The 26,473-nt window shown below is 49.9% G+C and overlaps 1 protein-coding gene across 4 annotated transcripts in view; it reads left to right on the forward strand.

Moving 5' to 3' along the window:
- Pde9a (phosphodiesterase 9A) overlaps window positions 1-26,473 on the forward strand; it is a 95,594-nt gene that overhangs the window by 39,784 nt on the left and 29,337 nt on the right. For 2 of the 4 annotated variants that reach the window (XM_076558478.1, XM_076558479.1), the window contains exons 5-6: window positions 22,943-22,997; window positions 23,660-23,730. In XM_076558478.1, the coding sequence (XP_076414593.1) occupies window positions 22,943-22,997; window positions 23,660-23,730 (126 nt within the window). Of the gene's footprint in view, window positions 1-10,934; window positions 11,074-22,942; window positions 22,998-23,659; window positions 23,731-26,473 lie in introns of those variants that run through there. The other 2 variants (XM_076558480.1, XM_076558481.1) reach the window with 2 other exon arrangements.

Genomic DNA, 26,473 nt, shown 5'->3' on the forward strand with positions numbered 1-26,473 from the left:
AGCATAAATATTTTTATTATAAGAAATGAATCAGGCCTCCTCTGAGCAGAAAAATATTTTACTTTTATATTACTAACTAAACCCCATTCTCTGCATGGATTTCAGCATGGCTTCCCCTGGTGTCCTTTAGCTGTGCCAGGATCTAACCACTCTCTCACACTGCATCGAGGACTGGGGTCTCCCAGTTCTCAGACTTCTATGGCAGGGCTGTGAATCATCTGTTTAGTAACCCCTACCTGATCTCGCTCTCTCTCTCTCTCTCTCTCTCTCTCTCTCTCTCTCTCTCTCTCTCTCTCTCTCTCTCTCTCTCTGTGTGTGTGTGTGTGTGTGTGTTTATTTACTTATTTCTTTATTTTTGTTTGTTTGAGGCAGAGTGTCTATAGCCCAGGCTAGCCTGGAACTCATTACTGAGCATCAGGCTGGCCTCAAACTCGTGGCAATCCTCCAGCCTCAGCTTCCCAAGTGCTAGGATTACAAGTAGGAGCCAGCTCGCCTGACTCTGTCTGGTGTTTCTCATGATCAGCTGTTAACTGGGGGGTTAGGAGAGGGACCGTGGGACACCGTGTCCTCTTGACTCTTCCACTACACCGCACGGTACTTCCTTCTCTCCCGAGGCAGTGGGATGCTTAGTCTAGTCTGCCGAGTAGGGAGTTGAGGCTTGTTTTTCTCCGTATAGGGATTTCTTTGCTCCAGTACCATTAATGAGAAGATGGCTCTGTGCAGTCACTGTGGTCCCTTTGTGCAAATCCAGCCAGCTACACATGTGTGTCTTTACATGGACCCAGCCTCCTGGTCCATCAGCACACACATCTGTCCTGACCGTGAGCGTAGGCCAGTGACTGTGGGCTGTTGGCAGGTCTTGCAAACAGATGGGCATAGCCCTCTTTTTTTCTTTTGTCTTTTCCAAAATTGACACTGAGTTTATACTGTGAAATCGTTTTTGGAGTAAATCTGTCAATTACTGACAAAAAAAAAAAAAAGGCTACTCAGAATTTTATTAAATACGCTGAATAATTGGGGAAGAATTAACATGTTACTAACATGTTTGTGGTCTCTTTCATGCAGAATTTCTGCACTTGCTGGGTTATCTGGAGTGTCTCTCAGGGTCGTAGTTGCTGGTGAAAGCCTTTTGAATATTGTTTGGTAACTTTATCATTATTTCCTCTTAGTGCTATAGAAATGGATTTGCGTGTATAAGAGGTTGTAGTTTAGTGGACAGCATGCATGAGATCCTGGGTTCAATTCCTACCACTACAAAAAAAATTTTTTTTTAATATCAGTTTTCAGGATCTTTTAGTTTGTAATAATATAAATGGTTTTTGTGCTAAGCCAATCCTGATACTTACTCAGAAAATGGAATGTTTGTGTAACTTTGGAGCCAAACCAGGACTGGTGGGAGTTAGGTTCTGACTCATTAACAAAAGTCAGAGCTGAGTGTAAGCGGAATCCCTGGGATGTAAGAACCGAGCTCCCTGGAGGGTTTGTGGAGGGCCGGGATAGACGCACATGTGAGCATCTGGGCCAGTGCTGCTGAAGCGCTTCCCACATCTGGGGTCGTGAGAGTGGCCAAGGACTTTGAGAAATAGACAGTGCTGCAGCCGACCGAGGCCTGTCCTGGCTTCGTGATGTCAGAGTGAACACACAGCGAGAAAGATGCATGCTCCCAACGGGCCAGGGGGAGACAGAACCAGAAAGCGCCTGCTGTACGCCATGAGCGTGAGCATTCTTGAGTGAGTGAGCAGCCTAGGAGTGTGGCTTCCCCGAGAATGCCAGCAGGGTGGGGGTGGCCAGCAGCAAGAATCCAACTGCGGGGCCGAGCCTAAACTTCAGCTCCACAAAAGGACAGGACTCTGCTCCTGGACAGAAGCAACCAGGGGAAATCGGGGCCACATTTGGGTCTGCTCTGCCCTCCAGACCTGCCTGGGAGTGCCATGTGAACTCTGCAGGAAGAAGGTACCGGCTCTAAAGGCACTGTCCGTCCCCTCCCCACAGAGGCATCAGCACCTCCCTCATGGGTTGGTGTCCTCCCCTCAGTCATGTTCCTGGTCACACTGACAGACACTGGATGATAGGTACCCATTCTTTCCCAATGTACCCACATCCCACTTTCTCTTGGAGGGCAAAGCTGGTGTCCCGGAGACAGCTGAAGCCTAAGGGCAGAAAAGGAGCTCAGCAGACCCTCGGAGCTGGTTCTCAGGCATTCTTGATTCTTCTACTCCATCGACTCCCACCACACCTCCACCCTGGACCCAGCCTTTGCCCAGGACCAGTAGTTCATCCAGCCAGACAGCCTTGGGGCTGTGGCCTGTCAGCAGCTCCATTTGCCCCTCAACAGACAAGCCACACTCACCACAGTGTGAACTCAGGATAGGCAGTGGAATTCTGGTTCAGACTCTGGCCAGCAGCAGCATAGCCCCTACCTGCCCTTCCTAGGGGGCCTTTCTGCCAAGTGTCAGAGAATGCCCCCCCCCCCGGACCTGCAGGATTGTGCCTTGCAAAAAGACGCCAAGTTCTGCTGTTCAGTACTTAAATACCCAGGAGACAGCCCAGAGAGGAGCGTCCTCAAGAGCTACCATGACTTCAGAAGAAAGGACGGGCCAGTCTTGACCACAGGAGCCACAGAGATTTCTTTAGAGCCATAAACAGCCCCTGCTGGGTTGAGCCAGGGAAGCCAGGCTGGCTTCTCGGCAGATGTGGCAACCTCTGTGAACATGGAAGTTGGTGTTTACCCAGCTGCTCAGGATGCTGGAAAGGAGATGGCCTGAGCATGAGATTTCAAGACGAGGCTGGGCCACACAGACCTCCTGAAAAATAAGAAAGGAAGGCAGGAAGAAGAGAGAAAGGGAGGAAATCCTTTTGCCTAGCCCCAGAGCACAGACCTGCTTCTAGATGGCTTCTCCTTTTATGAGGGAAATAAAGTTACTAGCTACAGCAGCTGTGGGACAGGCTCTCATATGTCTGTTTTATGGTGATGGTGACCATTCTTTTGAAAGACCGTCCATTGTCAGTCAATTTCATTTTATTAAGCAGCTCAGACTCAGATGTTTCTAAATGGCAATATATATATTTACTCTTGCGGTTGACAGCCCGTTACAGCATGCCTGCCTGAGAGAGACATGCATGTCGGAATAGTAGCCACATGTCAGTCCTGAGACCTCAGACCCGTAGAGAAAGGGCCACTCTGTGGTCCCATGAAAAGCAGTTCCCCGCTAGTCTGAGCTGCCCTCAGGTGAAGGCCAACACTGTGGCCGCCACACCCACCACACAGTAGTCACGCGGGGCCAAAGTCTTGCTTCACTTCTTGTCCAGAGCCAGATGCAAAGCAAAATACGTGTGACTTTCCCAAGCTGATGGGTCCTGCGGTGGCCCTGTGTCCCCTGGAAGAGCCGTGTGCCCGTGGCTTTCTCAAGACCCAGCAGCTGTTGGCCATCGAGTCACACTGAACCTGGGGATGGTACCTTCAATTTCTGAACCAGAGATGGCCCTGCAGAGTGCTTTGTGGGTTCTTCATGGCCTCCTCCGTTTCTCAGCATTCCCCTGGAGCCCAGGACAGGCCTGTGTAGTCCCACTCTGCCAGCCTGGTGTCCAGCTGGTTGAGGCAGGACCCATGGAGTCCTTTATCTCGGCACATGCCGCCAGCTCCACTGGATATCGTTGGAATGCCCTGCCTCCAAGATAGAGTCCAGGGGAGTCCAGGACCTTGTTTACAGCAGCTTTATTGCCACCGCTGTCTCCAAAGGACAGAGGGCAGAGCACAGGTGACAGGTAACCAGCGGTAGATAGTGCTCAGAATTCCCATTGGGGACAGGCAGCCTGTCCACAGGCCCATACCTGCCCCCTTCTTTGTGGAAAGTAGACGGGGGCCTTGGCTGGAGACCCAGGGAGATGTGTGTCCATGTGTACCTTGCCACATGTGCTACTGGTGTCCGTGGGAGTGAAGCTTCACCTTGCACCTGCTCCCATACACTGTGTGCTTAGTGTCTGAGTGAACTCACAGAGGCCTCAGAGCCCCAGAAAGAACCGCTGAGTAGGTTTCTGGAGTGTCCGCGGAGCATCCGTGGAACCCCAGGCACTGCCAGACCAAGCAAGCATTCTGCCAGGCCCATGTGGACCAAAGGAAGCAATCCTGCCAGCTCAGTGTGCGTTACCTACCTGTCTTAGAAGACAGAGGATGAGGGAGATCCCTCAGGAATTTGCATTCAGCTTTTCTGTTTGCTCGAGGCATAATTTGCATGCTATTTCATCCACAATTCAGCGTGCAGTGGAGCCGTTTTGTCTGCGTGTATTTCATTGTGCATCCATTGCCACTTGTTTATCGCCAAATGTTTCCATCGCCCCAGATAGACGCCCCACACCTGTGGACCTGGAATCTCCATTTCTACACCCCTCCCTTCCCAGGCCCTGGCAGCCTCTAGTCGGCATTCCATGTAAAGATTTGCCTATTCCCAGTGTTTCAAATACGCCACTGTGGCATTTGGGGGCATGTCTTGCAGTGAGCATGGGGTCCACACATGTGGCATGAAGCTGCTTCCATTCCTTTTAGGGATGAGTGACGTGGCCTTTTGTGGACTGGTCTACATTTTGACCCCACTCATCGGGGGACACACCTGAGGGCTGTATCTATTGTGAGCAATACTGCTCTGAATTTTTATGCATATTTTGTGTGTGGTTGCTGCATTGAACTGTTTGGAGATGCAGTGAGTGAACCGTCTCGGTCTTTTCAGACGTCTAACAACCCTGAGGGGAAGGGGCTGAGAACGGTACTGAGGGTTCACTGCAGAGCATCGGAGATCCCGTGGGTGCAACAGGCCGGCCTATCCTTCAAGTCCCCGGATCTCAGTGGGTGGTTCTCAAACCCACCAGGGCCACCCTTCTCCAACCCTGTGTCCCTCCTCCCTGAGGACTTCCCCTGTTCAGTGAAGACCAGGAGTGCTGGAAGAACCACCACCCCAGACAGCTGTCTCACAGGCGACAGTCTTCTGCTGTCACCAGTGAACTTGCCCAAAGGGACCCCAGGGCACTGATCTTCACCTGTCCACAGTGGTCACTTCCTCATGAATATGCCTCAGTGCCCGCCACCACCACCCCGCTTCCCTTGGAGGACTTGCTGGATAACCTCCCTGAGTGATCTGTGGATCACTTTTGTGGAGCCCAGACTTAGAGCTTTGGGCTTGAAAATAGGAATCCAAGAATAAAGGGCCATCCGAAGCTGCATTCATCTGCCAGCTGGCTGAAGTGGCCTTAGGAAAACTCTCTAGCTGCCCCGTGAGCTTCCATTTCCTGTGTAGAATACGAATTAAAATAGACACCTCAGCAGGGTTCTTCAGAGGGTAAATGATGTAATTTATGCAAAATGCTTAGCAGGGGGCAGGCCACTTAGCGAAGCTCAATAAATGGTAGCTATCATTTTAAGTAACCCCGAGGGCATTGTCCAATGGGCAAAAGCCTTGTCTCAACAAAGCTGCAGGATTTTAATGGCACAGGGACGCTCCCTCAGGGCCAAACAGACACACGTTGTGTGGGCTCTGATTTTGCTCGGAAGCCAAGCTACTGCTCAGAATTTGAGCGCAGATGTGTTGTTTGTGAGCAATAATAATGCTTCTTAATAATATTTTCTATATTTAGTGCGGTTTCAGCCCAAAGCATTAAGGCTTTTAAGCTCCAGAAGCGGAGCCTTCGTCATCCTTGCCTGCATTATTTTTAAAAACAAACAGGGTGCAGTGTATAAAATGCAAAATAACTGTTCCCGGAATTGCATGCTCACACTTCTCCTCGGGGCAGTCTAGCCAGCTAGGGCAGCAGCGTGCCCCTGCCAGAGACGTGGGTGGCAAGCAACGGGGCAGAGGCCTCCAGAATGTGTGCTGACAGCAGCGTCTCCTTTGGTTGAGAACATCACTGGCATCTGAACACTGCTCAGGGCTTTGGGGCGGGCATGGTTCAACTGCCCTCTGTACCAAGACCTTCCTGAGGTCCAGCAGAACACAGCACTCAGCCAGATCTAACCTGAATGCCCAGCTTCAAAGGGTACCTACCGTGTGAGGAATTAGATAAAGGATAGATGGATAGCCATCCCGCAGTCAAGACAGGTATTTCCATCAATCTTGAAAACTTCCTGGGTGCTGCCTCCAAGCCCACCCATAAGGATGCACTCTCTGCCTGTGTCACCAGACTGCATCGCCAGCTCCCTGGTGCCACCAGTACAGAGTCCCACTATGTGCCGACCACCTTGATGTGTGGACACTCTGGCTCAGTGTCACAGTTTCCAATTCACAGGCCTTTGGCCACTCTGTGCTGCTGAGCATGCTTGCTGTCCAAGGCCCTGTGGGTGGACACGGAGGTCACTTCTAATGTGGGGCTCAGCCACTATGACCGCTGTGAAGGTCTCACTGTGGACTTGCTTGCTGACATTGCATCCTGGGTACAGCCTGGGAGCAAGAGTGTGCTTCATAAACGGGTTAGCCTCCCATGTGCCTGGAGATGGAGCTACGCTCCCCCAGCGTTATTTGACGTGATCTCAGGAAGTCCTTGGAGGGAGGGGAAACTGAGGCAAAGAAGGGCGGTGAGTGCATGAGGAAGTGACCGCTGTAGGCAGATGCAGCGCTGTTTTGCATGGTCACAGCGGCACCCATGATCAGCCAACTCCTTTCACAGACACCCAGCCCTGATCTGTGGGTCTCAGACTGTGAAACCCTGAAGTAGGTATGAGATCCATCACATCTCAATACAGTCTCCATTTGTAACTTCCCAGGCTATTTGGCAGTATAGGTGTTTTATATACTTACTGGCCGTTTGGATATCTTATTTGGTGAAGCGTGTTCTAAGCATTTTGACCCCTTCTAAATTGGCGTGTGCTGTGGCTCTATTATGGCTTGCTGTCGGAAACTGTAATCTGGGTGGTTTTTATGTGCCACACTTAACTGGTTTTCCCAGATCCTGGCTTGTGTTTTACACACACACACACACACACACACACACACACACACACACACACACGCACGCATGCACGCACGCACGCACACACGCACGCATCTGCGGCCACCATCACCTCCTTTTTCATGTTCTTAATGAGGTCATCAAAGGAGCAGAGGCGGTGAACTGGATGACGTTGGAAGTGACACAGTTTCTTTCATGTTTGGTATGTCCTTCGTCTGCTCTCAGGATGCGTTTTCAGAAGGGGAACTCTCAGCTTTTGCTTTAAGCTGTGATCCATTTCAAATCAGTTTATGTAGGGCCCACTGTCCCTCCTGCTTCCTAAGTGCGCCTGGGCTGTGATAGCCAGACTTGCTGCTGAGAGACTGTTCTTGCTCTGGACCCATTGGCACCTTTGTGCAGACAGACTTCCACTCGGCACACATCTCCTTCTAGACTCGGCTCTGTGCTTGCTCTGTCTGTCTGTCGGCTCTGACCATCAGTTAGGTCACGGACCTGTTGCTTTAAGACACTCAGGTATGGCGTCACCCCCATCCCTTGTGAGAAAGACCTGGCAAGCTCCTGCTGGCAATGGTTCAGAGCACTCTGGTATTAGTGGGAAAAACAAGCCCAGGCTCTCTTCCCTTGTGATTGTAAGTTGACTGTCCTGCCCAGTGCGGGCCCCTGGCCTTTGGCAATGGTGACTAGGCCTGGCTACATCACAAGCTAGGGAACTTCCTGCCACTGACTGAAAACCTGCAGAAGTAAAGAATTTTCCTTGTTTCAGGCCCTCTACCAGGCCATGATTGACAGCTGTCTCTCCCAATGCAGCTCATCTCAGGCTCTGAAAGGAAGTCTCTTTCTTCTCCCTCAGGCCCATCATGTAGCCTCGTCTGTGTCCTGCCCCCCCCCCATTTCTCTCCTACCCTGAGACTGTCAGATCTTGCCTCTCCCCCATGGTCATGAGTCTCTCTCTCTCTCTCTCTCTCTCTGTCTCTCTCTCTCTCTCTGTCTCTCTCTCTCTCTGTCTCTCTCTCTCTCTGTCTCTCTCTCTCCCTCTCCCTCTCCTGATACGGCTCACTTCTGAAGCATAACCTCACATCTGCTCCTTTCCCAAGCTTTCTTTTCCCATCTGCCACCCTGGTTCTTAGCATTGGCATCAGTACCAAGCTAGCTACATGATATGGGTTCTTGACACCAGGCAGGGTGTCTCTCATACATGTCTCCTTTCAGGTTGATTTAGGTGACTGAAATATTTTCTCCATTGTCAATTTCAAAAAAAAAAGATGTAAGAGAGGATCTATGGCATTGATTAGGAAGGTTCTCAGCATATTGGTAGATTTTGGGGACACTGGCATCTTTACCATATTGAGGCTTCCCAACCATGAACATAAGACAGCCCCACCCCTTGGGCCATCTCACCAAGTTTTTCCAAGATAGGCATTCTGCATATCTTTAAAACACACACACACACACATTTATTCCTAAATATTTTTTGTTCCCGTTTTACTATAAATGATATTTCTAATTGGTTGCACACCCAATCAGAACATATGTATGTTGGCAGTATCTTGTGAACACTGCTTGATTCTTTAGTAATGGTTCTGTAATAAAAGTCTAGGATTTGCCATGGAGACAGGTCATGTGTTGGGAGGGTAACAGTTTTAGGCCCTGCATTCCAATCATTTTATCCTCTTAATACTGTCTTGTTGGGGCTGGAGAGACAACTCAGTGGTTAAGACTAGACCTGAGTACAATTCCCAGCATCCACCTGGCGGCTCTCAACCACCTGTAACTCCAGCCCCAGGGGATCTGGTGTCCTCTTCTGGCTTCTGGAGGTACTGCATGCATTGGGTGCATAGATATACATGTAGGTAAAGCACCCATGCATACAAAATAATAAAATAACTTTTAAATATATATCCTGGGAAGGTTACTTTCCTGACTGACTGGTTGCCTGGCCATCTGGCTGTCTGCGGGTCTCACTGTAGCCCCGGTTGACCTGGAACTGGCTTTGTAGGCCATGCTGTTCTTGAACACCCATTGAATGCATCTATTGACGAGGCTAGGGTTGACTTTGTCAGGTCCAAAGGAGACTCCATTTCCCCATATTTTGGCAGCTAGATAAAAGCCAGCCTTCCTTAGGAACTCGTGAAGCTCTTCCCTCTACCAAAGGAGCCAATTCCCTTATCATCGGCAGAAGGGACAAATGGCTGTCTGTGGTCCTGTTAGCCCACCAAGTGCACACTGGCTCCAGGCTCCCTCAATATCACAAGTACCTGTTACACATTTCAGAGTCCTGGCAGTTCTTCTCACCCTGCCTCCTACCCTAAACTCCTCCAGTTCGTGGACCTCCCTCCTGCCAGTGACTCAGTTCTCCCAGAACCCCGTTATTTCAGCTCTACACTCTCTCTGGTCATCTCTTTTGCCCTCACTATCTCTATCTCAGTGCCCCCCCCCCTTCTGCCGGCCATGTTCAGTCTACTGCTTTCTCTCCCTGCTCTGGACTCTTCCAGATGCCTCCGGCAGTTCTCTCCCTCATGTTTATAATAAAAACCTTCCCATTAACCATACCATGGAGTGGTCGTGCCATCAAGTTATACAGGCTTGGCCTTGAGGGTGCTTGCTTTTTGCTGATCTCGGGTTTTGTGGTTTTTTCCCCTTTTCTGCTGCTGTTCGTGCTGGCTGGACAGATGTCTACGTTCTGTTTCATTCCTGCCCCCGTTCCTTCAGCGTCGCTTTTAGCCGCAGCTCTAAGCCGTGCGGTTTCCACCTTCAACTTACTTTAAACAAACAGACTTGATATTTTCGGATGGATAGCAAAGTTGAAGGAAAAGCACAGAGTTCCTACCCACTCCCTCCCTCCACACTCGGTGATGGACACGTCATACTCACTCGAGTCCACAGTTCACTATGGGCCACTCTTGGCTTTGCACATTCTCTGGTCTCTGTAAACACCTGATGCCATGTGTCCCCCAGCGCAGCCTCATAAGGAATACCTTTAACCTCCTAGGCTTCCAGAAGTGGGATGGCCCTGTAGTCCCAGCTACTCAGGAAGCTGAGGGTGGAGGATCATTGAGATGAGCGGTTGAGTTTCAAAGCCAGCCTGGCCAGCAGGGTGTTGTGGGGGCAGAGTGGGGATGGTGGGGGTTTGGGGATGAGTACAAGAGAAGTGGGGAGATCTGTTTCCACTGCTCCCTGCTCCCTCCCACAACCTTCTTTCCTGTCTCCATGGTTTTTCCTTTTCTTTTTTTAAAAAATATTTTATTTATTTATTTTATTGCATATTTGTCTGTGTGAGAGTGTCGGATCCCCTGAAACTGGAGTTACAGACAGCTGTGAGCTCCCATGTGGGTGCTGGGACTTGAACCGGGATCCTCTGGAAGAGCAGCCAGTGCTCTTAGCTGCTGAGCCGTTTCTCCAGCCCCCGGTTTTCCCTTTTCTAGAGTGTCCTGTAGTTGGAACCACGTAGAGCACAGCTGTGCAGTTGGGGCCCCTTCTCTGCCTTTCCCTGGCTCTTCAGCATCATCTGATATCCACAGGTATCGATGCTTATTCCTCGGGTACCTGCTGCAAGCAGCCTGGTGGCTCTGGCTTCAGCATCGGCAGTTCCGAATGCTGACGCTGTGTACGCTTCTGCACAGGTTCCTAAGGAAGGGGAGCAGGGGAAGAAAGTGTGCTGTGCACCTGAAATCAGGCAGACCATGCAGAGCATGACAGACCCCCACCCCAAGGACAACGCTCTATGCACACCCCATGCCCGTGAATGCGAACCACCAAGACAGATGCCAGACACAGCAGTTTGGCTCGAGGACATCAGAGTCCTTGGCGCCTTTGGCTTACTTATTCCCGAAATGCCCTCTGCCGACCCTTCAGGTTGAGAGAGTGTGATTTCCCAGCAGGGCAACCCAGAGAACTTGTGACTTTAAGAAGCGCCAGGCAAGGTCACTGTTAATCATATAACTTTATTGTCCTCCTGGGTCATAAAGGAAGTGTGTCTTCCCCGCCTCCCCCTCCTTCTGAATGTCAGTTTTATGGTGCCCATAAACAATGAGTACCCAGTGACCCTTCCTGCCTTAGACCATCCCCGCATGCTGTTTTGAAGGCAGACTTGGTTGGAGGGCACCTGCGGGGGGCTGGAAGAGAGCAACAGTCGGACAGGAGGTGAGTCTGACCCTCTTGGTTCCTGGGGCAAGGGCGGAGTGTCGGAGCGTTGGTCGGGCAGTGCTCTGGCTCTCTCTGTTGTGGGTGTCGCACTGAGAGAGGAATAGCCGCACCATCCTGTCTTCAGGGCCTCTGGGAGGGTTGCCTCTTGGAGTCTAAGGAATGGGGCTTATTTTTTCCCTAATGTGGTGATGACAGCGTCGGTGGCGGTGATAAAGATGATGCCACTACCCAAAGGGGGGTAGACGTTGTTTTCATTGTTGTTTAGGTTTTTCTTAGTTTTGGTTTCGGTTGTTCAGAGCTTTGGGGAGTTTCTGTGGACCGTGAGCCGCTGGGCGAATGCTCGGAACCCCGCCTGCTGCTGCCTCAGGTTGAGACGGTGGCCCATGGCTCGCTGCACGGTCTGAATAGAATCGTGACAAGCCCAGTGGAGGTGTGAGCCATTGCTGGCCGCCCCGGTGAGGCTTGGCGCTGTGTTCTTTGTTTTCTGTTTTTGGAAAGGCTCTCACTGGGTCATCCAGGCTGGCCTCCCGTCTCCATCCTCCTGCCTCAGCCTCCCCAGTTGTAAGGATTACAGGTGTATGTCAGCAGGCTTAGACCGCCCCCGCTGCAGCTCTGAATGCTGTTTCTGCAGGGTGAGAGAGCTAAGTGTAGGTGCCCATACTGGCACCTCAGGCCCTCCACCTCCGTGCAGGAGCCTGGGACGGGGAAGAGGAGTTATGTCCAAACCAGCTCAGGCATCAGGGGGGACAGAAAAACGGACAGAGCTGTTGTCTCTTCAGCTCAGTATACAAAGAACTTCGAGTCACCAGCCTGCTGGCCCCAGACAACATGTAGTGTGCAATTGCTCCTTGCAACAGAATGACGGACTTTGCTGTCTGTCCCTTTAACCAAATGCTTGTGTCCTTCTGCCACCGAATGACAGGAGTCCTGGGCAGGGTCAGGAATTGCCTGAAACATAAACAATTCCTGGAAGAAGTGGGCAGGGCAGGGACTGGTTCCTTGAACGTTCCCTGCAGCCCAACTTGGAGTCAGCCTTCCGACTCTGCCATGGTCTGTTGGTTGGGGAAACCCCACAGGACAGGGCACCCATCCCACTTGCACCTATGTCCTCTCGGCCGAATTCTGTCCAGGAACCTTGAGCTGACACCCCAGTAGCCTCCTCCAGAATTGACAGAGGTTTGCTTTATCCCGGCCCCCTGTTCTAGCTGAGCACACAGGACCTGGGGTTTCTCTGCTCCAAATCAGTGGCGTGACAGTGCTGTGTTGTCCTAGCATCCTTGAAGCTGGGCCCCTGCTGGCCCGCTCAGATCGTCCTAAAATGAAACTCGGCTCTCCTGTGCTGTGTGTGAGGTCTCCAGCTCCCGCCAGCGTTTACCGTGGCTGCTTGCCTTGGGGAGGCTATAGACACAGCAGCCTACAGGAGCTAAGGCTTCAATGAGCAAGAAGCCACCTGGTGCGCAGAGACTGCACGCAAGCCTCCTAAGCCTGGAGGATGCTGCTCTTTGGAATATACCAGGCACCTGCCTTTGCTGTAATCAATAACTGGGAGTCCTCTACCTTTATTGCAGTCAGTACCTGGGAGTCCTCCCTGGAGTGCTCCCACCAGCTCTCCTACACTCACAGGGCCAGGGAATATTCCACATAGCTCCTCAGCTCCTGGAGTTTCCCTAGAAAACAAAGGGCCTGGGAATGTCAGCTTGCTGTCCTGCAGGACCCGTCTGCATGGGTCAGACGCTCTCCTTTGCTTAGAACCTTGAGGTCCAGAGGGACCCCAAAGAGATGACAGTTGCCCAAAGCTATGACTTATGAGCATTCTTGACTACTGCTGACTTTTCTCAGAGATACCAAGACATTTTCGAAAACAAAACGCTTGTGTGTGCTTAAACTTCTTCAAGTCATTATGCGCCGTGCAGCCCAGGAAATGGTGATAGGTGTCATCTGTAGTAGTGAATTTGCTGACAAGGTATGGCTTTGTCACCAGGTTGGAAATGACGAACACTTGGCAACTTGCCCCCTAATCCAGCGGTTTTAGGCTCCCTAGGGGAATAAAGAGAAATAATGTATGGTTTTTCTCCCATGGAAACCAAAAATCTTTTCAAAAGATGACAGGGCAGTAAAAGAAAGGATTATTAGAGGAAACAGAAGGGGTGGGTGGAGGGGACAAGGGGATGAGCCGGTGTGACCAGAGCATGATGTGTGCAAATGTCGCAGTGAACACCCTTAATCTGTGCAGTTGATCGGCACCTGTAATTACAATGGAAAAGAGCACTTTGAAGACTTGGCAGGCAGACCCGGGCTGCCCAGGCTGATGGGGGGTTTCCTAAGCATCCCATTGTCCCGAAGATTGTTGACCCACCCAAGGAGTCCAAGCCACGAGGGATGCTGGGGCAAACCTCGGCGGCTTTCAGCCAGCCTTGGTGACCCTGGGACGGTAAAGCAGCAGCAGGGACAGGAGCGAAGGCAGCGGCTTTTGCCACAGGCCACACCCTCCCCTGGGGATTCTGCCCGGGTTCCCTGCTTGCTTCCCAGTTCTGCAGCCCACTGGGGAAAAGCCAGTGCCGGTGCAGAGATCCCTGTGATAACAGACACTGCTTCCAGACCAGGGCTGTGTTTACAGGCATGTGGGTGGCTAGCTGTGCTACATGGGGATTTTTTTTTTCCTCTTTTTTTTTTTTCTTGGAAAATTATTCATTCTTTGCACTCTGGATAAATGTCCCAGGGAGCTCTTTGTGCCGAGTTGTATGTACAGAGTGAGTGCCACAGCCTGGCCGTGGCCCCAGCGGGGTGTGCCTCTCTGTTTCTGAGGCATTTCTAAGAACCACGGAGACAGTAGGGCATGGTGGCACATGCCTTTAATCCCAGCACTCGGGAGGCAGAGGCAGGTGGATCTCTGAGTTCGAGGCCAGCCTGGTCTACAAGAGTGAGTTCAAGGACAGCCAGGGCTACACAGAGAAACCCTGTCTCCAAAAATAAAAATAAAAAAAATAAAAAAATAAAATAAAATAAAAAAACACAGAGAAGCTGACATGGCTTATACATGGGCTTAGTTAGCCTTAACATAGACCAGAATACCAAGTCCTGCTTCTCCTGACAATCAAATTCAAGCACAAAAAAAAAATGCTGTGAGACCTAAGGGATGACATCCCTCAAATCCAAAGAACAGCTCTTCCTTAAACTCTTTTCAGAGTTACTTATTTTTATGTTATGTGTATGACTGTTGCCTGCATGTCTATCTATGTGCCACACGTGTGCCTTCTGCCCAAGAAGGCCAGAAGAGGGCCTCAGATCCCCCCGGAACTGGTGTTACTGTAGTGAGCGGCCGTGTGGTGCTGGGAACCAAATCCCCGACCACTGCGTGCTCTTTCTCTCTGAGCCGTCTCTCCCGCCCTTCCTTGCTTTTCTATTCCATTCTGAGCTGGCTGGGAGGTCAGTTCGGATCCAGACACTCGTGAGAACAACTGGAGAGGAAGCTTCTGTCACCGCAGCCCAGTGACCCAGCCAGCTGTGGACTCTGGCCCGCTCAGGTGCACACCACCCGTCCTCCCCTATCCTACCTGCTTGCCCTGTGGTAATCACCTTCCCTTCTCAACTCACCCCTCCTTGACCCCCATCCATCACTAATCTGAGATCATCAGATTTCTAACGTTGTCACTTGGAGCATTGAATAAATGCAATCCTACGCGTAATTTGGGGGATTAACTGCTCCACTCAGCACGAGAACTCTTGGTCCATCCAGGTTGTTCCTGCAGAAGTCGTTCTTTTTATGGCTGCATTGCGCTCCCTGTCGCTGGGTGACACAGTTAGTCTGTCCATTCACGCTGGAGGGTGCCTGGCTTGTTTCCAGGCTGAGACCATTTCCAGTCATTGGCACACAGGTGATGATGGGAACATGGACTTTGCTCCTCGTGCCTGGAAGGTCAGCTCCTGTCCATCTCCCTGGGCACGAGGGACCCAGGGCTAGTCCTCCCCGGACCTGGGCATGGTCAGTCTTTTTGATCTTAGGATAAGCATTTTGATTTGCGTTTCCTAGTGACCGTGGATGCCCGAGAGTTCCCACGCTCACACTCATCTGCACACAGCCATGTGTCATCTCTTGCCTGTTTTCTGCTGCCGAGTTTTGACAGCCTTTCACACACACTATATTCCAATCATTGTCAGGTACGCCGTTAGCAAACATTCCCTCCTGAGCTGCACCTTGTCTCTTCTCTTTTTGGGGGTGGGGCACGATTTGTTGATACTTACATTCATTTTATTTTTTTTAAACTTCTCATAAAATATATCTTGATCTTATCCTTTCCCCTACACCAGCTCCTTCCAGGTCCCCGTCCACCCACCCAACTTCATGTTCTTTCTCTCTCTTAAAACACGCACACACACTCCAAAGCGTGGAATCTGTTTTGTGTTAGCCAACTACCTGAGCATATGGCTGCCTGGAGTGTGGCTTCAGGCTGCCTCGTCAGCCCCTAACACTGTTTTCCTTACATCGATGATTCATTTTGACAAGTGGCTTAGCGATCTCCCCCTGTGTGTTTGGGCATCACAGCTAGGGACTCTCTGACGCCCGGGCACTCTGCAGGTTTGGCCCCTGTGTGTTACGCTGTAGAGGCATAGGCCATTCGATCTGCATTAGGTTTTTGCCTGTGGAATAATCTTGTCTATGTCTACAAAAGAGTCTGTGGCATGCCTTTAATCCCAGCACTTGGGAGGCAGAGCCAGGCAGATCTCTGTGAGTTCAAGGCCAGCCTGGTCCACAGAGAAACTCTGTCTTGAAAAACCAAAAAAAAAAAAAAAAAAAAAAAAGGCGACAGCGGGGGAGGGGGGGAATTGTGGTGATTTTGGACAGGAATGTCCTTAAGCCTGTATGCCAGTTTAGGGTGAACTGGCATCATCACTGTGCCCAATTCACTAAGTCACCAGCATGAGTTACTTACTATTTCTTTACATACTTTTTTCAGTAACATGCTGGAGCTTTGAGCATACAAATTCTGCATATGTTTTTGTTAGGTTTATATCCGAGTCGTGGGGCTTTTCTGAGTGACTGTCAATGCTATTGTATTTTAATATGATTATTATATATTATTAATATTATATGTGTATCTTATGACTGTGTTAAATTCACTTGTTAGCTTTAGGAGAGGTGTTTATTTGTAGATTCCTTGGACTATTCTGTATACATAGTCTTGCCATAAGCAGGGCTACTGATTTATCTCTTCCTTTCTGACCTGTGTCCTTTTATTTCTTATTCTTGCCTTATTGCACTAGCTTAAACTTACAGCATTGTGTCAATGAGATGTCTGTCCTGCCTTGTTAAACCTGTAGCTGAAGAGTTTTGTGAATGCTTTTTTTTTTCCCTTTTATTTTATTTTACAATACCATTCAGTTCTACATATCAGCCACGGGTTCCCCTATTCTCCCCCCTCCTCCCCCCTCCCCTTACCCCCAGCCCACCCCCCATTCCCACCTCCTCCAGGGCAAAGCCTCCCCCGAGGACTGCGATCAACCTGGTAGACTCAGTCCAGGCAGGTCCAGTCCCCTCCTCCCAGACTGAGCCAAGCGTCCCTGCATAAGCTCCAGGTTTCAAACAGCCAACTCATGCAATGAGCACAGGACTTGGTCCCACTACCTAGTTGCCTCCCAAACAGATCAAGCAATCAACTGTCTCACTTATTCAGAGGGCCTCATCCAGCTGGGGGCCCCTCAGCCTTTGGTTCATAGTTCATGTGTTTCCATTCATTTAGCTATTTTTTTTCAATAATTGAGTAAATCCGAAATTTATTATAAGCCACAGTCGTCCTAGGGACCTCCATGCTATATATATAGCCTCCATGGTTCTATGGATTGTGGTCTGATTGTTCTTTATTTTATATCTAGAATCCACTTATAAGTGAGTACATACCATGACTGTCTTTCTGGGTTTGGTTACCTCACTCAGGATGATTTTTTCTAGTTCCATCCATTTGCCTGCAAATTTCATGCTTTCATTGTTTTTCTCTGCTGAGTAGTACTCCATTGTGTATATGTACCACATTTTTTCCATCCATTCTTCAGTTGATGGGCATCTAGGTTGTTTCCAGGTTCTGGCTATTACAAATAGTGCTGCTATGAACATAGCTGAGCATGTATCTTTATGGGTGAATGCTTTTATAATTGCTTTTCATTTTGTGTGTAAGGGTGTTATAGCTGCATGCACATATATGCACCATGTGTATGCAGTACCCACCAAGGCCAGAAGAGGACATTAGATCCCATGGAACTAAAGTTACAGATGGTTGTGAGCCACCATGTGGGACTCAAGCCTACATCATTTAGAAGAACAGCCAGTGCTCTTAACTGCTGAGCCATCTCTCCAGCCCTGTTAATGCTTTTTAAAAAAAATCAACTTCAAGCTGTTCCTCCCTGTTTCTGTTTTTATGAGAATTTCATCTTCAATGTGTGTTGATTTTTGTCAGATTGTTTCTGTGACTTCATTGACAGGATCATGGGATTTTTCTTCTATATGCTTCCAGTGTATGTAGATTACATTCATTGATTGGTTTTTAAACATTGGACCAAACTTACATCCCTGGAGAAATCTCACTTGACCATAATATATTGTTCTCTTTTCTATATTGCTGGGTGTATTTTTAATTTTTTTTTCTTACTGAGTTTGTGTCTGTATTCATGAAGGGCATAGGCTATGGTGGTCTCTGTTACTGTTGCCTTTGTGGATTTGGTATCAGACTCTTTATAAAATGATAGAGAAGTGTTCCCTCCTCTTCTGTTTTCAGGAAGAGATATTTAGAACTGTGTGAATTTTAAAACTACTTGATTGACTTCTGCAGGGAAACCATGCTGGACCGGAGATTTCTGGGGGGTGAGGTTAAATTTTAAACCTATTTTCCTTTATAGTTATAAGCTGTCCAAATGACTTCATCCAGGATGAGTTGTGGTTTCGTTTTTGTGGGAAATGGTCTACTTCCTCAAAGTTGTCAGATCTGTAGGTGGGAGTCATTCAGGCGCCTCGTGGCCCCGTGTCTGTAGAGGCTGGGTGATGGCTCTCATCCCTGGTGTCTGTAGGGGCTGGGTGATAGCTCCTTCGTCCCTGGTGTCTATAGGGGCTGGGTGATGGCTCTCATCTCTGGTGTCTATAGAGGCTGGGTGATGGCTCTTTCGTCCCTGGTGTCTATAGGGGCTGGGTGATGGCTCTTTCGTCCTGGTGTCTATAGAGGACTGGGTGATAGCTCTTTCGTCCCTGGTGGCGGTAGCCTCTGTCTCTGGTAATCTGTCTTCATTTATTTACTGACTTCTTTACTTACTTGTCAGTCTTGCTGGAAGTCTGTCGGTTTGTTGGCCTTTTTGAAGAGCTCGGTCTTTTATGAATTTTTCTGTGTGGTTTGCTTTCTACCCCACTGCTTTCTCCTCTCTTTGCTTTTGTTTTCCGCTCTTGCCTGTCCCTCCCTTCCTTCGGCTGTGGCTTTGCTTTTCTGTGAGTTCTCACAGTGGGGTCCTGGGTTTTCCCTCTCACAGCGCGCAGGGCTCCATTCCTTTCTCGGCCTCACTGTGGCCATGTCCCACAGCAGAACTTTGAAGTGTGGTGCTTCCATTTTCATGAAATTCAACCTCTTTTTATTTATTTGTTTTTCTTGAAACTTCCTCTTTTGCTCAGGAATTGATTAGAAATGTGAAGAGTGGGTCAGGGAGATGGCTCAGCAGGTAAGAGCACTTGCTGCCAGCCGGCCACCTGAGTTTGAATCCCAGGACCCACGTCGTAGAAGGCAAGAACTAACTCCTGCCAGTTGTCCTCTAATCTACACAGGTGTAGCGTGGCATTCATGTGGATGCGCACACACACTAACACACATATACACACACACTCACACACACACACACTCACACACATTCTCACACACACATACACTCACACATGTATCCACACAAACACACACACACTCATACACACATGCATTCATTTACACACATTCTCTCACACACATATGCACACACTCACACATACACTTGTACACACATACATGCATTCACACACATACACTCATATACACGCTCTCACACACTCAACACACATACATACATACACATATACTCACACACTCATACACACACATATACTCACGCTCACACATGTGCACTCACACATATACACACACGCAATACTGATTGATGACTTCTGAATTGATATGAATACTTAGAGATCAGCAACTTGAGTTAATCCAAACTGTTACATTTTCTAAAGATTTCACAATAAGTAATCTAAGACCACACTGCCCCAAGCTGAAAGCTCCCTGAGGCCCCCCCCAGTGGGGGCCATATCTCTTCCCAGGGAGGTGCAGGCCTCAGTCCCTTAGACCCACAAGCCACTCAACTGTGACTCGTCTGTGACTGACACATTGAATTGGTCTTCTAAGATGTACCATGAAAAGTGACTTTTCCTCTTCCAGGCCGTGAAGCCAGGCAGCCACGAGTTAACTCCACCCACTTACTGGAAAGTGTTATCGTTCAGGGTCTTAGGTAGAGTGCACCCTTTGAGTGATTAGGAGACATAAGCTTGAAATAAAGATGTCATTACTTATAGGTCTGGGGATAGACAGGTGGCCTGCAGGCCACATGGAGAGGCCAGGAACACAAGGGCAAAGACAGAAGATGACCTGCAGGTTGATGACTTTATTGTGTCCTGAGAATTACCCCCATGAGGTTCCTGGGAGGGTGCAGTTTTAACTGGTGAGTTAAGGCTAGCAGACACGAGTTCTGTAAGGTCACGGCGATGGTGAAATGGTTACTGTGGCACAGGTCGGCACAGTGTGCAGGGTGTGGGGACGGGAGCGTGAGTCAGGTAGGCTGGGTCGAGCTCTCCGTAGGGAGGTGGTCACCAGGAGGAAGTGGGTTAAGGTGACATCTGGACTGACACCTGAGTGGATGGGAAACAGACAACCGGAAGCTGGGTTGGGGTGACTGAACTTGCCTGTGTGAACAGCCACACTCCCAGGGACCTTACAGTGAGTGTAAGATCACATGACACCAGAAGGGCTTCCTACAGGTAGTGAAGCATGAAGGATTTAAGAGATTGATTCAAATTCATTCTTTTCTATTGTTTTTTCTTTCTTTTCATTGTGTACAGTGAATAAACACTAGCAAGTATATTTTAGGAAAGAGGGAGGAAAGGAAAGGAAAAAAAGGAAGGAAGGGGGTAGGCATGTGGGAAGCTTGAAGCATAAAGATAACCCAAGTTAGAGGCCAGCCTAGGCTACGTAGCAAAATCCCACCGAAAGACAGAGAGGAAGGAGCAGAGACGCCTGAAGTGGGCTGGACCAGGCTACTGTCCCTGCTGCGTTGAACATCCATAGGAAGGACTGTTAAAGCAGCCCGTTGTTGAAGAAGCAGAGAGATGGAATGCTGTGTCCGAACTTGAACACGTCTTCCGGGGCTCCCACAGTGGGCTGCACCGCCCAGTCCCAACTGCAGAACTTCCTTAAGTGACCTGTGTGCCATCTGCCTGTGCCAGTACGGTGCCAGCTAGCCACATGCTGCTTGAAATGGTACTCACACCAGTGATGAACTGCATTGCTTCTTCTGAAGTTTTTAGTGGCATTAGCCTGGTAACGGTGTGTCCTGGCATCACAGGTCCGTGGTACAGGCATCACTGCGACCCACTCTTATCTGTAGACTATGGCAGGAGCTATACACTGGAGGGCACACCTGCATTCCTGTGAAGCTGGAAGCCTGTGAGGTGGCATCTGCTTAGAGCTCAGATAGCCTGTGGAGGGAAAGGAGTGAAGGGAGGCCAAGGAGGCTTCTGGGATACCAGCAATGCTCTGTTTCTTGGGCTGAGTACAAGTGACCAAGATATGAGGGGGGGGGAAACAACTTTTTTTCCTCATTACAGAATAGAAATATGTTCATGGAGTGGGGTGAGAGGCTGGAACAATGGCTCACTGGTTAAGAGCACCGGCTGCTCTCCCTTAGGTCCTGAGTTCAATTCCCAGCAACCACATGGTGGCTCACAACCATCCGTAGAGAGACCTGGTGCTCTCACATACAGGCAGACAGAACACTGTATACATAATAAATAAATCTTTAAAAAATATATGTTCATGGTAGAAAATGAAGATTTTTCTTAGGAAGCAGAAATAGGAAAGTGTAATCTTAGAAGCAAAAGATAACTGCTGTTGGTGTTCCCAAATGTTTCCTCCCAACATGTTTGAAAAATGGGATCATTCTAAGTTGAAACACCGTTTAGAAAAAGCCTTTTAGATTTCTTTATTTTATGAGTACTCGCGTTTGACTTGAACATATGGCTGTGTGCCGTGTGCACACCTGATACCCATAGAGGTCAGAAGGGGCATTGGGTGCCCTGGGGCTGCAATCATAGAGGGTTGGCTGTGAGGCTCCATGTGGGTGCTGGGAGTCAAACCCCGGTCCTCTGCAGGAGCAGCCAGTGTTCTTAACCTCCGAAAGATTTCTTTAGCCTCTCAAAAAACATTTTACAGCTAACAACAGATGTTAACTTTTCTGCTTGGTTTTTGTTTGGTTTTGGCTTTGGCTTTAAAGTTAGGATCTTGCTAGGTAACTCTGGCTGGCTTATCATGTATTTTCTGGTCATCCTCCTGCCTCTGCCTCCCAGAAATGAACATTTTTAAATGATTCTTTTTTCCAATTTAGACAGGACCTCATTGTGCAGTTTAAATCTGACTTCGAACTTGTTCTTCTCACCCACCTGGCCCTCTAACTCCCGCCCTACCCTCCCACATGCTGGGATTTAAAGGTGTGCTGAGCTGAAATTATTATCAATAGTAGAATGTGAGTCTACAATACAGATTTGTCATATTTAATTTAACAATTCCTGAGGCCCACAAGATGGCTCAGCAGTTAAGGGTACTTGCTGCCAAGCCTGGTGACCTGAGTTTGGTCCCCCAAATCCACACAATGGAATGAAAGGCCTGACTCCCTCAAACTGTCCTCAGACCTCCATGAGAATGCTAAGCACCACATATGGACAGGCTGTGCTGGTTCTCACCCTGTTAAATGATGCTGTGGTGCACATCTTTTGTGTGTGTTCCTGACCATTGACCAGAAAGCGGGCACAGGATGGAAACATAGGGACATGTTTAGCTTTTTGAGTTCCATCGCCAGACTAAATCACTGAAATATGTTCTTGGCTCTCTTGGTTTGGTTTGCTTTGTTTTGGTTGCTGGGGCGAGTTAGGCACCAGGCCAGCGTAGAAGAGTCTATGAATTCCTTTATAGGGTCTCTGAGTTTGGGGTCATGAATGAATGGTTAAGTGCGACCGAGAAGGTCTCCCCTTCCCCAAGAGCACAGAGGACAGTGAGTGGCATGGCCATCTTCCCATAAGACTCAGCATTGGGCTGGTCAGGAAATAGGAAGGAGGCAAGTTATGATCAGCTTGGGACCTGGACCTTGTAAAACCAGACACCCAACCCAGTTTTACAGGGCAGGCAGCAGGAGACCAGGTCTGCTCCACCCAGCCTGCTTCCTCTCTGCAGGGCCCATCCTGAGAACACTTTGTGTTCACTCCAGCAGTGCATTGACCCCACTGTGTCATAGTGATTGTCCCCATAAAATGAGCACTAAGAGAAAGCATTCCATATTTAGAGCCCCTGGGCCAGCCTGCCTTATCTAGCTGCGGTGGTACCCCAAGAGCGTCAGCCTGGGCCACTGACAAGGGACCAGTAAGAGCAGGCAGCAGAGAAGAGGAGAAACCTCCAGGGAGGGCCTGCTCGCCGTGACTGAGAGGCCAAGCAAGCATCCTTCACGGAGGCGCACCCGCAGCTCGCACAGGGATGGTGTGACCTGCCTGCCTCCGCGTCCTCCCTCCCAGCCTGTACTGCATCGCTCTCTCTTCTTTGGTTTGTAGAAAGAGAAGAACTCATCCAGGGTGTGCTGGCCCAGGTGGCAGAGCAGTTCTCCAGGTACCGTATCCTCGGTGTACACACTTTCCAGGCTGGTGGGAGCTGGGCCTGGCCATAGCCAGCCCTCTCACGTCTGTAGCTGGCCTAGCCCGGCACAGTCTAGCCAACCTTCATCTTCTCCCCAAAACCATGCCCAGTGACTGCTTGTCGGTGATGAGTTTTGGGGGTGATGAATCCACCCCCCAACTCCGTTCTTCCAAGACTTGGGGTCACCTGCACAACACCCTTTTACAAATGAGTGTTTCCCACTGAGATGCTGTGTGGGTGGGTGGGGGCTTCCTTTTCATTCACCAACACCCTCCTAATTCCATGTCAGAACGGTCAGTTTCTCAAAGTGATTTCTGTATGGTGTCTTAGGCCACTTTTGGGCCACCAGGAAGCATGGCAGTACCCCATACCTGTCTGTATGGCATACCTGCTGGGCAGGGCAGGGTGCGTGCTTGGGTCAACCCACCTTTAGTCTGTACAGAGAACCCAGTACAGAGTCGTAAAGATACCAGAATCAAGAATACTCAGGGACAGTATTCTTCTTTAAAAGCACCTCCTGCTGTCTTGGTCCCCTCTCCAGCCCCCTTAGAGACCTCACCTCAGGCAGGGACCCATCCATGTTTGCTGGTCTGGGTCATGTTTTTTTATCTTTTCTCCCCACTGTTTCCCCCCAGAGCGTTTAAGATCAACGAGTTGAAAGCAGAAGTTGCAAATCACCTGGCCGTGCTGGAGAAACGGGTGGAACGTGAGTGGAGTTGGTTTTTTTTTTTTCCTTCCTTTTTTTCCCCCCCGCTTAGGCCTTTTAACCTCCATCAGAATTAGCCGCTTAGAACAGCGAGCAGGTTAGTGCCAAGGGCAGACGCGTCCTTTCTCTGTGTGCCGCTTTGATTTTGACAAAGACCGGACAAGGACAGATCTAAGCACACGTTTCCAAGAAGTGCAGCTTGTACAAAGCTGTGTCTGTGCACGGAACGCAAAGGAAAAACCCAAATGGCCTCCGTCTGGCCCAGCAGAACCTCTGCCAGGGTTCCAGCTCCGTGCCTCTGCATGAGGGGGCAATCCTCTCTTCACGCCTCTGTGCAGCTTGCTTCTGCAGAGTTTGGAATCTGTGACATATATGACGTCTGGATCTCAGGTTTTAGCCACTGCTAAAGGAAAGCAGAAACCCGGCCTGTATGTGAGAGTCGGGTCCAGTCTCCATTCAGTTTCCAAAAAGCCCGATTTGGGGAGGGAAACAGGCTCGAGTCATCTTATCTGCAGTGAAGGAGGGATCCAAGAAAGGATCGATGCTTACATTCCACAGGCCTGCAGATCCCACATTCCACCCTCTCAGCTCCACAGCCAAGCTCTCCGTCACCGTCAGGCTCAGCCTGGCAATACATGGGCACCTCATTTATTAACTTGGGCTGGGCAAACAAAATCCAAACAGGAAGCCATTAAGAGACAAGCATCCACAGAGAAGAATGCATGGCAGATTCTGCTCGGAAGATTGAGTGGATGTCTTTTTTTTTTTTTTTTTTTTTTTTTTTTTATTGCTTCTCATTTTTCAAGAAAAAAATTCTGTCACACAAGACCTGGCTCCCTGGAATAAGCCGAAACATGTTCCCATCGTCTCGTGTGTCCTTCTCAAAGTGCGGTGGCTGTTCCCAAGTCAACTGGTCTTTCAGTCCTCAGGATGATCTTGTCTTGCCTAGGATGATGAGGAGCCACAGAGCAGTTAGTGACCACCCCAGTTCATTCAGCAAATGAGACAACAAAACAAACCAGGTCTGGAGTCCTTGCCACCTTCCCTGAGGAAGGTGTCTTCCTCCTGTGGGTGGGGGTGGAGCTTCTTCTTGCCACTGTGGCTGCTCTGAACAGAAGAGGGTTATTTTTTTTTCTGGAGGCCTTGGGGAGCCCACCACTCCCCTGTAGGGTGTGACGCCTCATGACACTGCCCCCCACCGTCACCATCCCTTGGAACTAGTGGTCTCTCTGTCACCTCGCTGGCGTCTCTCTCATTTGGATCCCCACTCTCCCACTGCCATTGCCACCACTGGCACCAGGTCCAAAGCCTGCGTGGAGCTGGTCCAAAGCCTCCCTGAAGGAGTAGGAGAGTGCCTATTCCCGTGGCCACCTCAGCAAAGCTCCACAGCAGTGCCTTCTGGAAGCTGGAAGCCCTGGCCTAGAAAGTGTGAGCAGGGCTGGCTCCCCTGGGTTCTGAGGACGAGTCAGTTCTAGGCTGACCCTGGTAGTCGGTAGTTACCAGCCACCCTTCCCGCTCCCTGGCTGGGACTGCTCCATGGCTGCAGCCTGCCTCTGTCTTCGTGTGGTCCCCTCCTTCCGACTGCCATATCTCAGAGTACCCCGTCCGTGTCTTGTAAAGACACCTCTATTTGAATCAAGGATAGTCCCATCTCAAGTTCTCTATCTAACGTCTGCTGGGGATCTTTCGTCTAAATCAAGCAGCCTTCACAGGATCCAGGGTTTAGGATGCGGACATGTGCTCCGCAAGACACACTCCAGGCTACTACCGTGAGCATTCATTGTTCCCGACGTTGTCATGGGAGACCAGCTTAGTCTCCTGCCAAGATGTGCGGACTCTCGAGACATATCGAAGGGCGTTAGCCACAGACAGTGGAAGGAGTTTGCTGCCAGGGCACCATCCACACCAACAGATACGTAAAGCCCCAGTCACCGTTTGGCTCACGACTGCCACACACAGCAGGTGCCTCCCCATCCTCCACTCATCTAGTACCATCCTCCTCTTCTGATGCCTCTTCGGTCCCAGATCCCTACTGTAGGTCTCACTTCCTGGCCTCCCCAAGTCTTCTTGCATCTCCAGGAGTGGCCTTGTATGCACGGGCTCTCTCCCATGCTGGCTCTGGGCTCATCCGTTCCTGTCCCTCCTGGCCGACCACTTCCTAGTCTCCAGAAGCCAGAAATGTCACCCATGCTGATCCCCAGGGACTTGGAGTTTCAGAGAAACTCAGATACAGCTACTTAGTGCCTCATTCTGAGGATGCAAACAGGGGAGACGGGGTGACCTCCGTCCTGAACAGGACACCAGGGAATTGTCCAGTCCAGATGGTCCTGCCCCTGTGTGGCTGGCTGAGAAGGCTGCCAGGAACACGGCTCCAGTCGCTGCTCCATATGGACACACAACCCTGCACAAACACGTACATAAAAACATGGGCAGACACACTCGTGGGCGTGTGTGGGCATGCAGCTTCATCTGGCTGTCATTAGCTGTTATCTGTGTCCCAGGGTAAGGGACCTCCAGCTAGTGTGGCCACCTGTAAACCCCACTCTGTGCTGACCTTGTCGTGAGTGGAATTTCCTCCTTGCTCTTTGACCTGAAACCAAATACACGTTTCTGCTCCGTGACTTCCAGTGCTTTTCTCCCTCTCTGTGTAAATGTTTAGCCTTTAAGGAGTCTGGGATTACTGGCGGGTCAAAGGTGATTTCATAACCATGGAACAGCAGGGGGCCCTCACCTCCTGTCCTCA

This window comes from Peromyscus maniculatus, chromosome 21 (assembly GCF_049852395.1).
Source record: "Peromyscus maniculatus bairdii isolate BWxNUB_F1_BW_parent chromosome 21, HU_Pman_BW_mat_3.1, whole genome shotgun sequence".
NCBI lineage: Eukaryota > Metazoa > Chordata > Mammalia > Rodentia > Cricetidae > Peromyscus > Peromyscus maniculatus.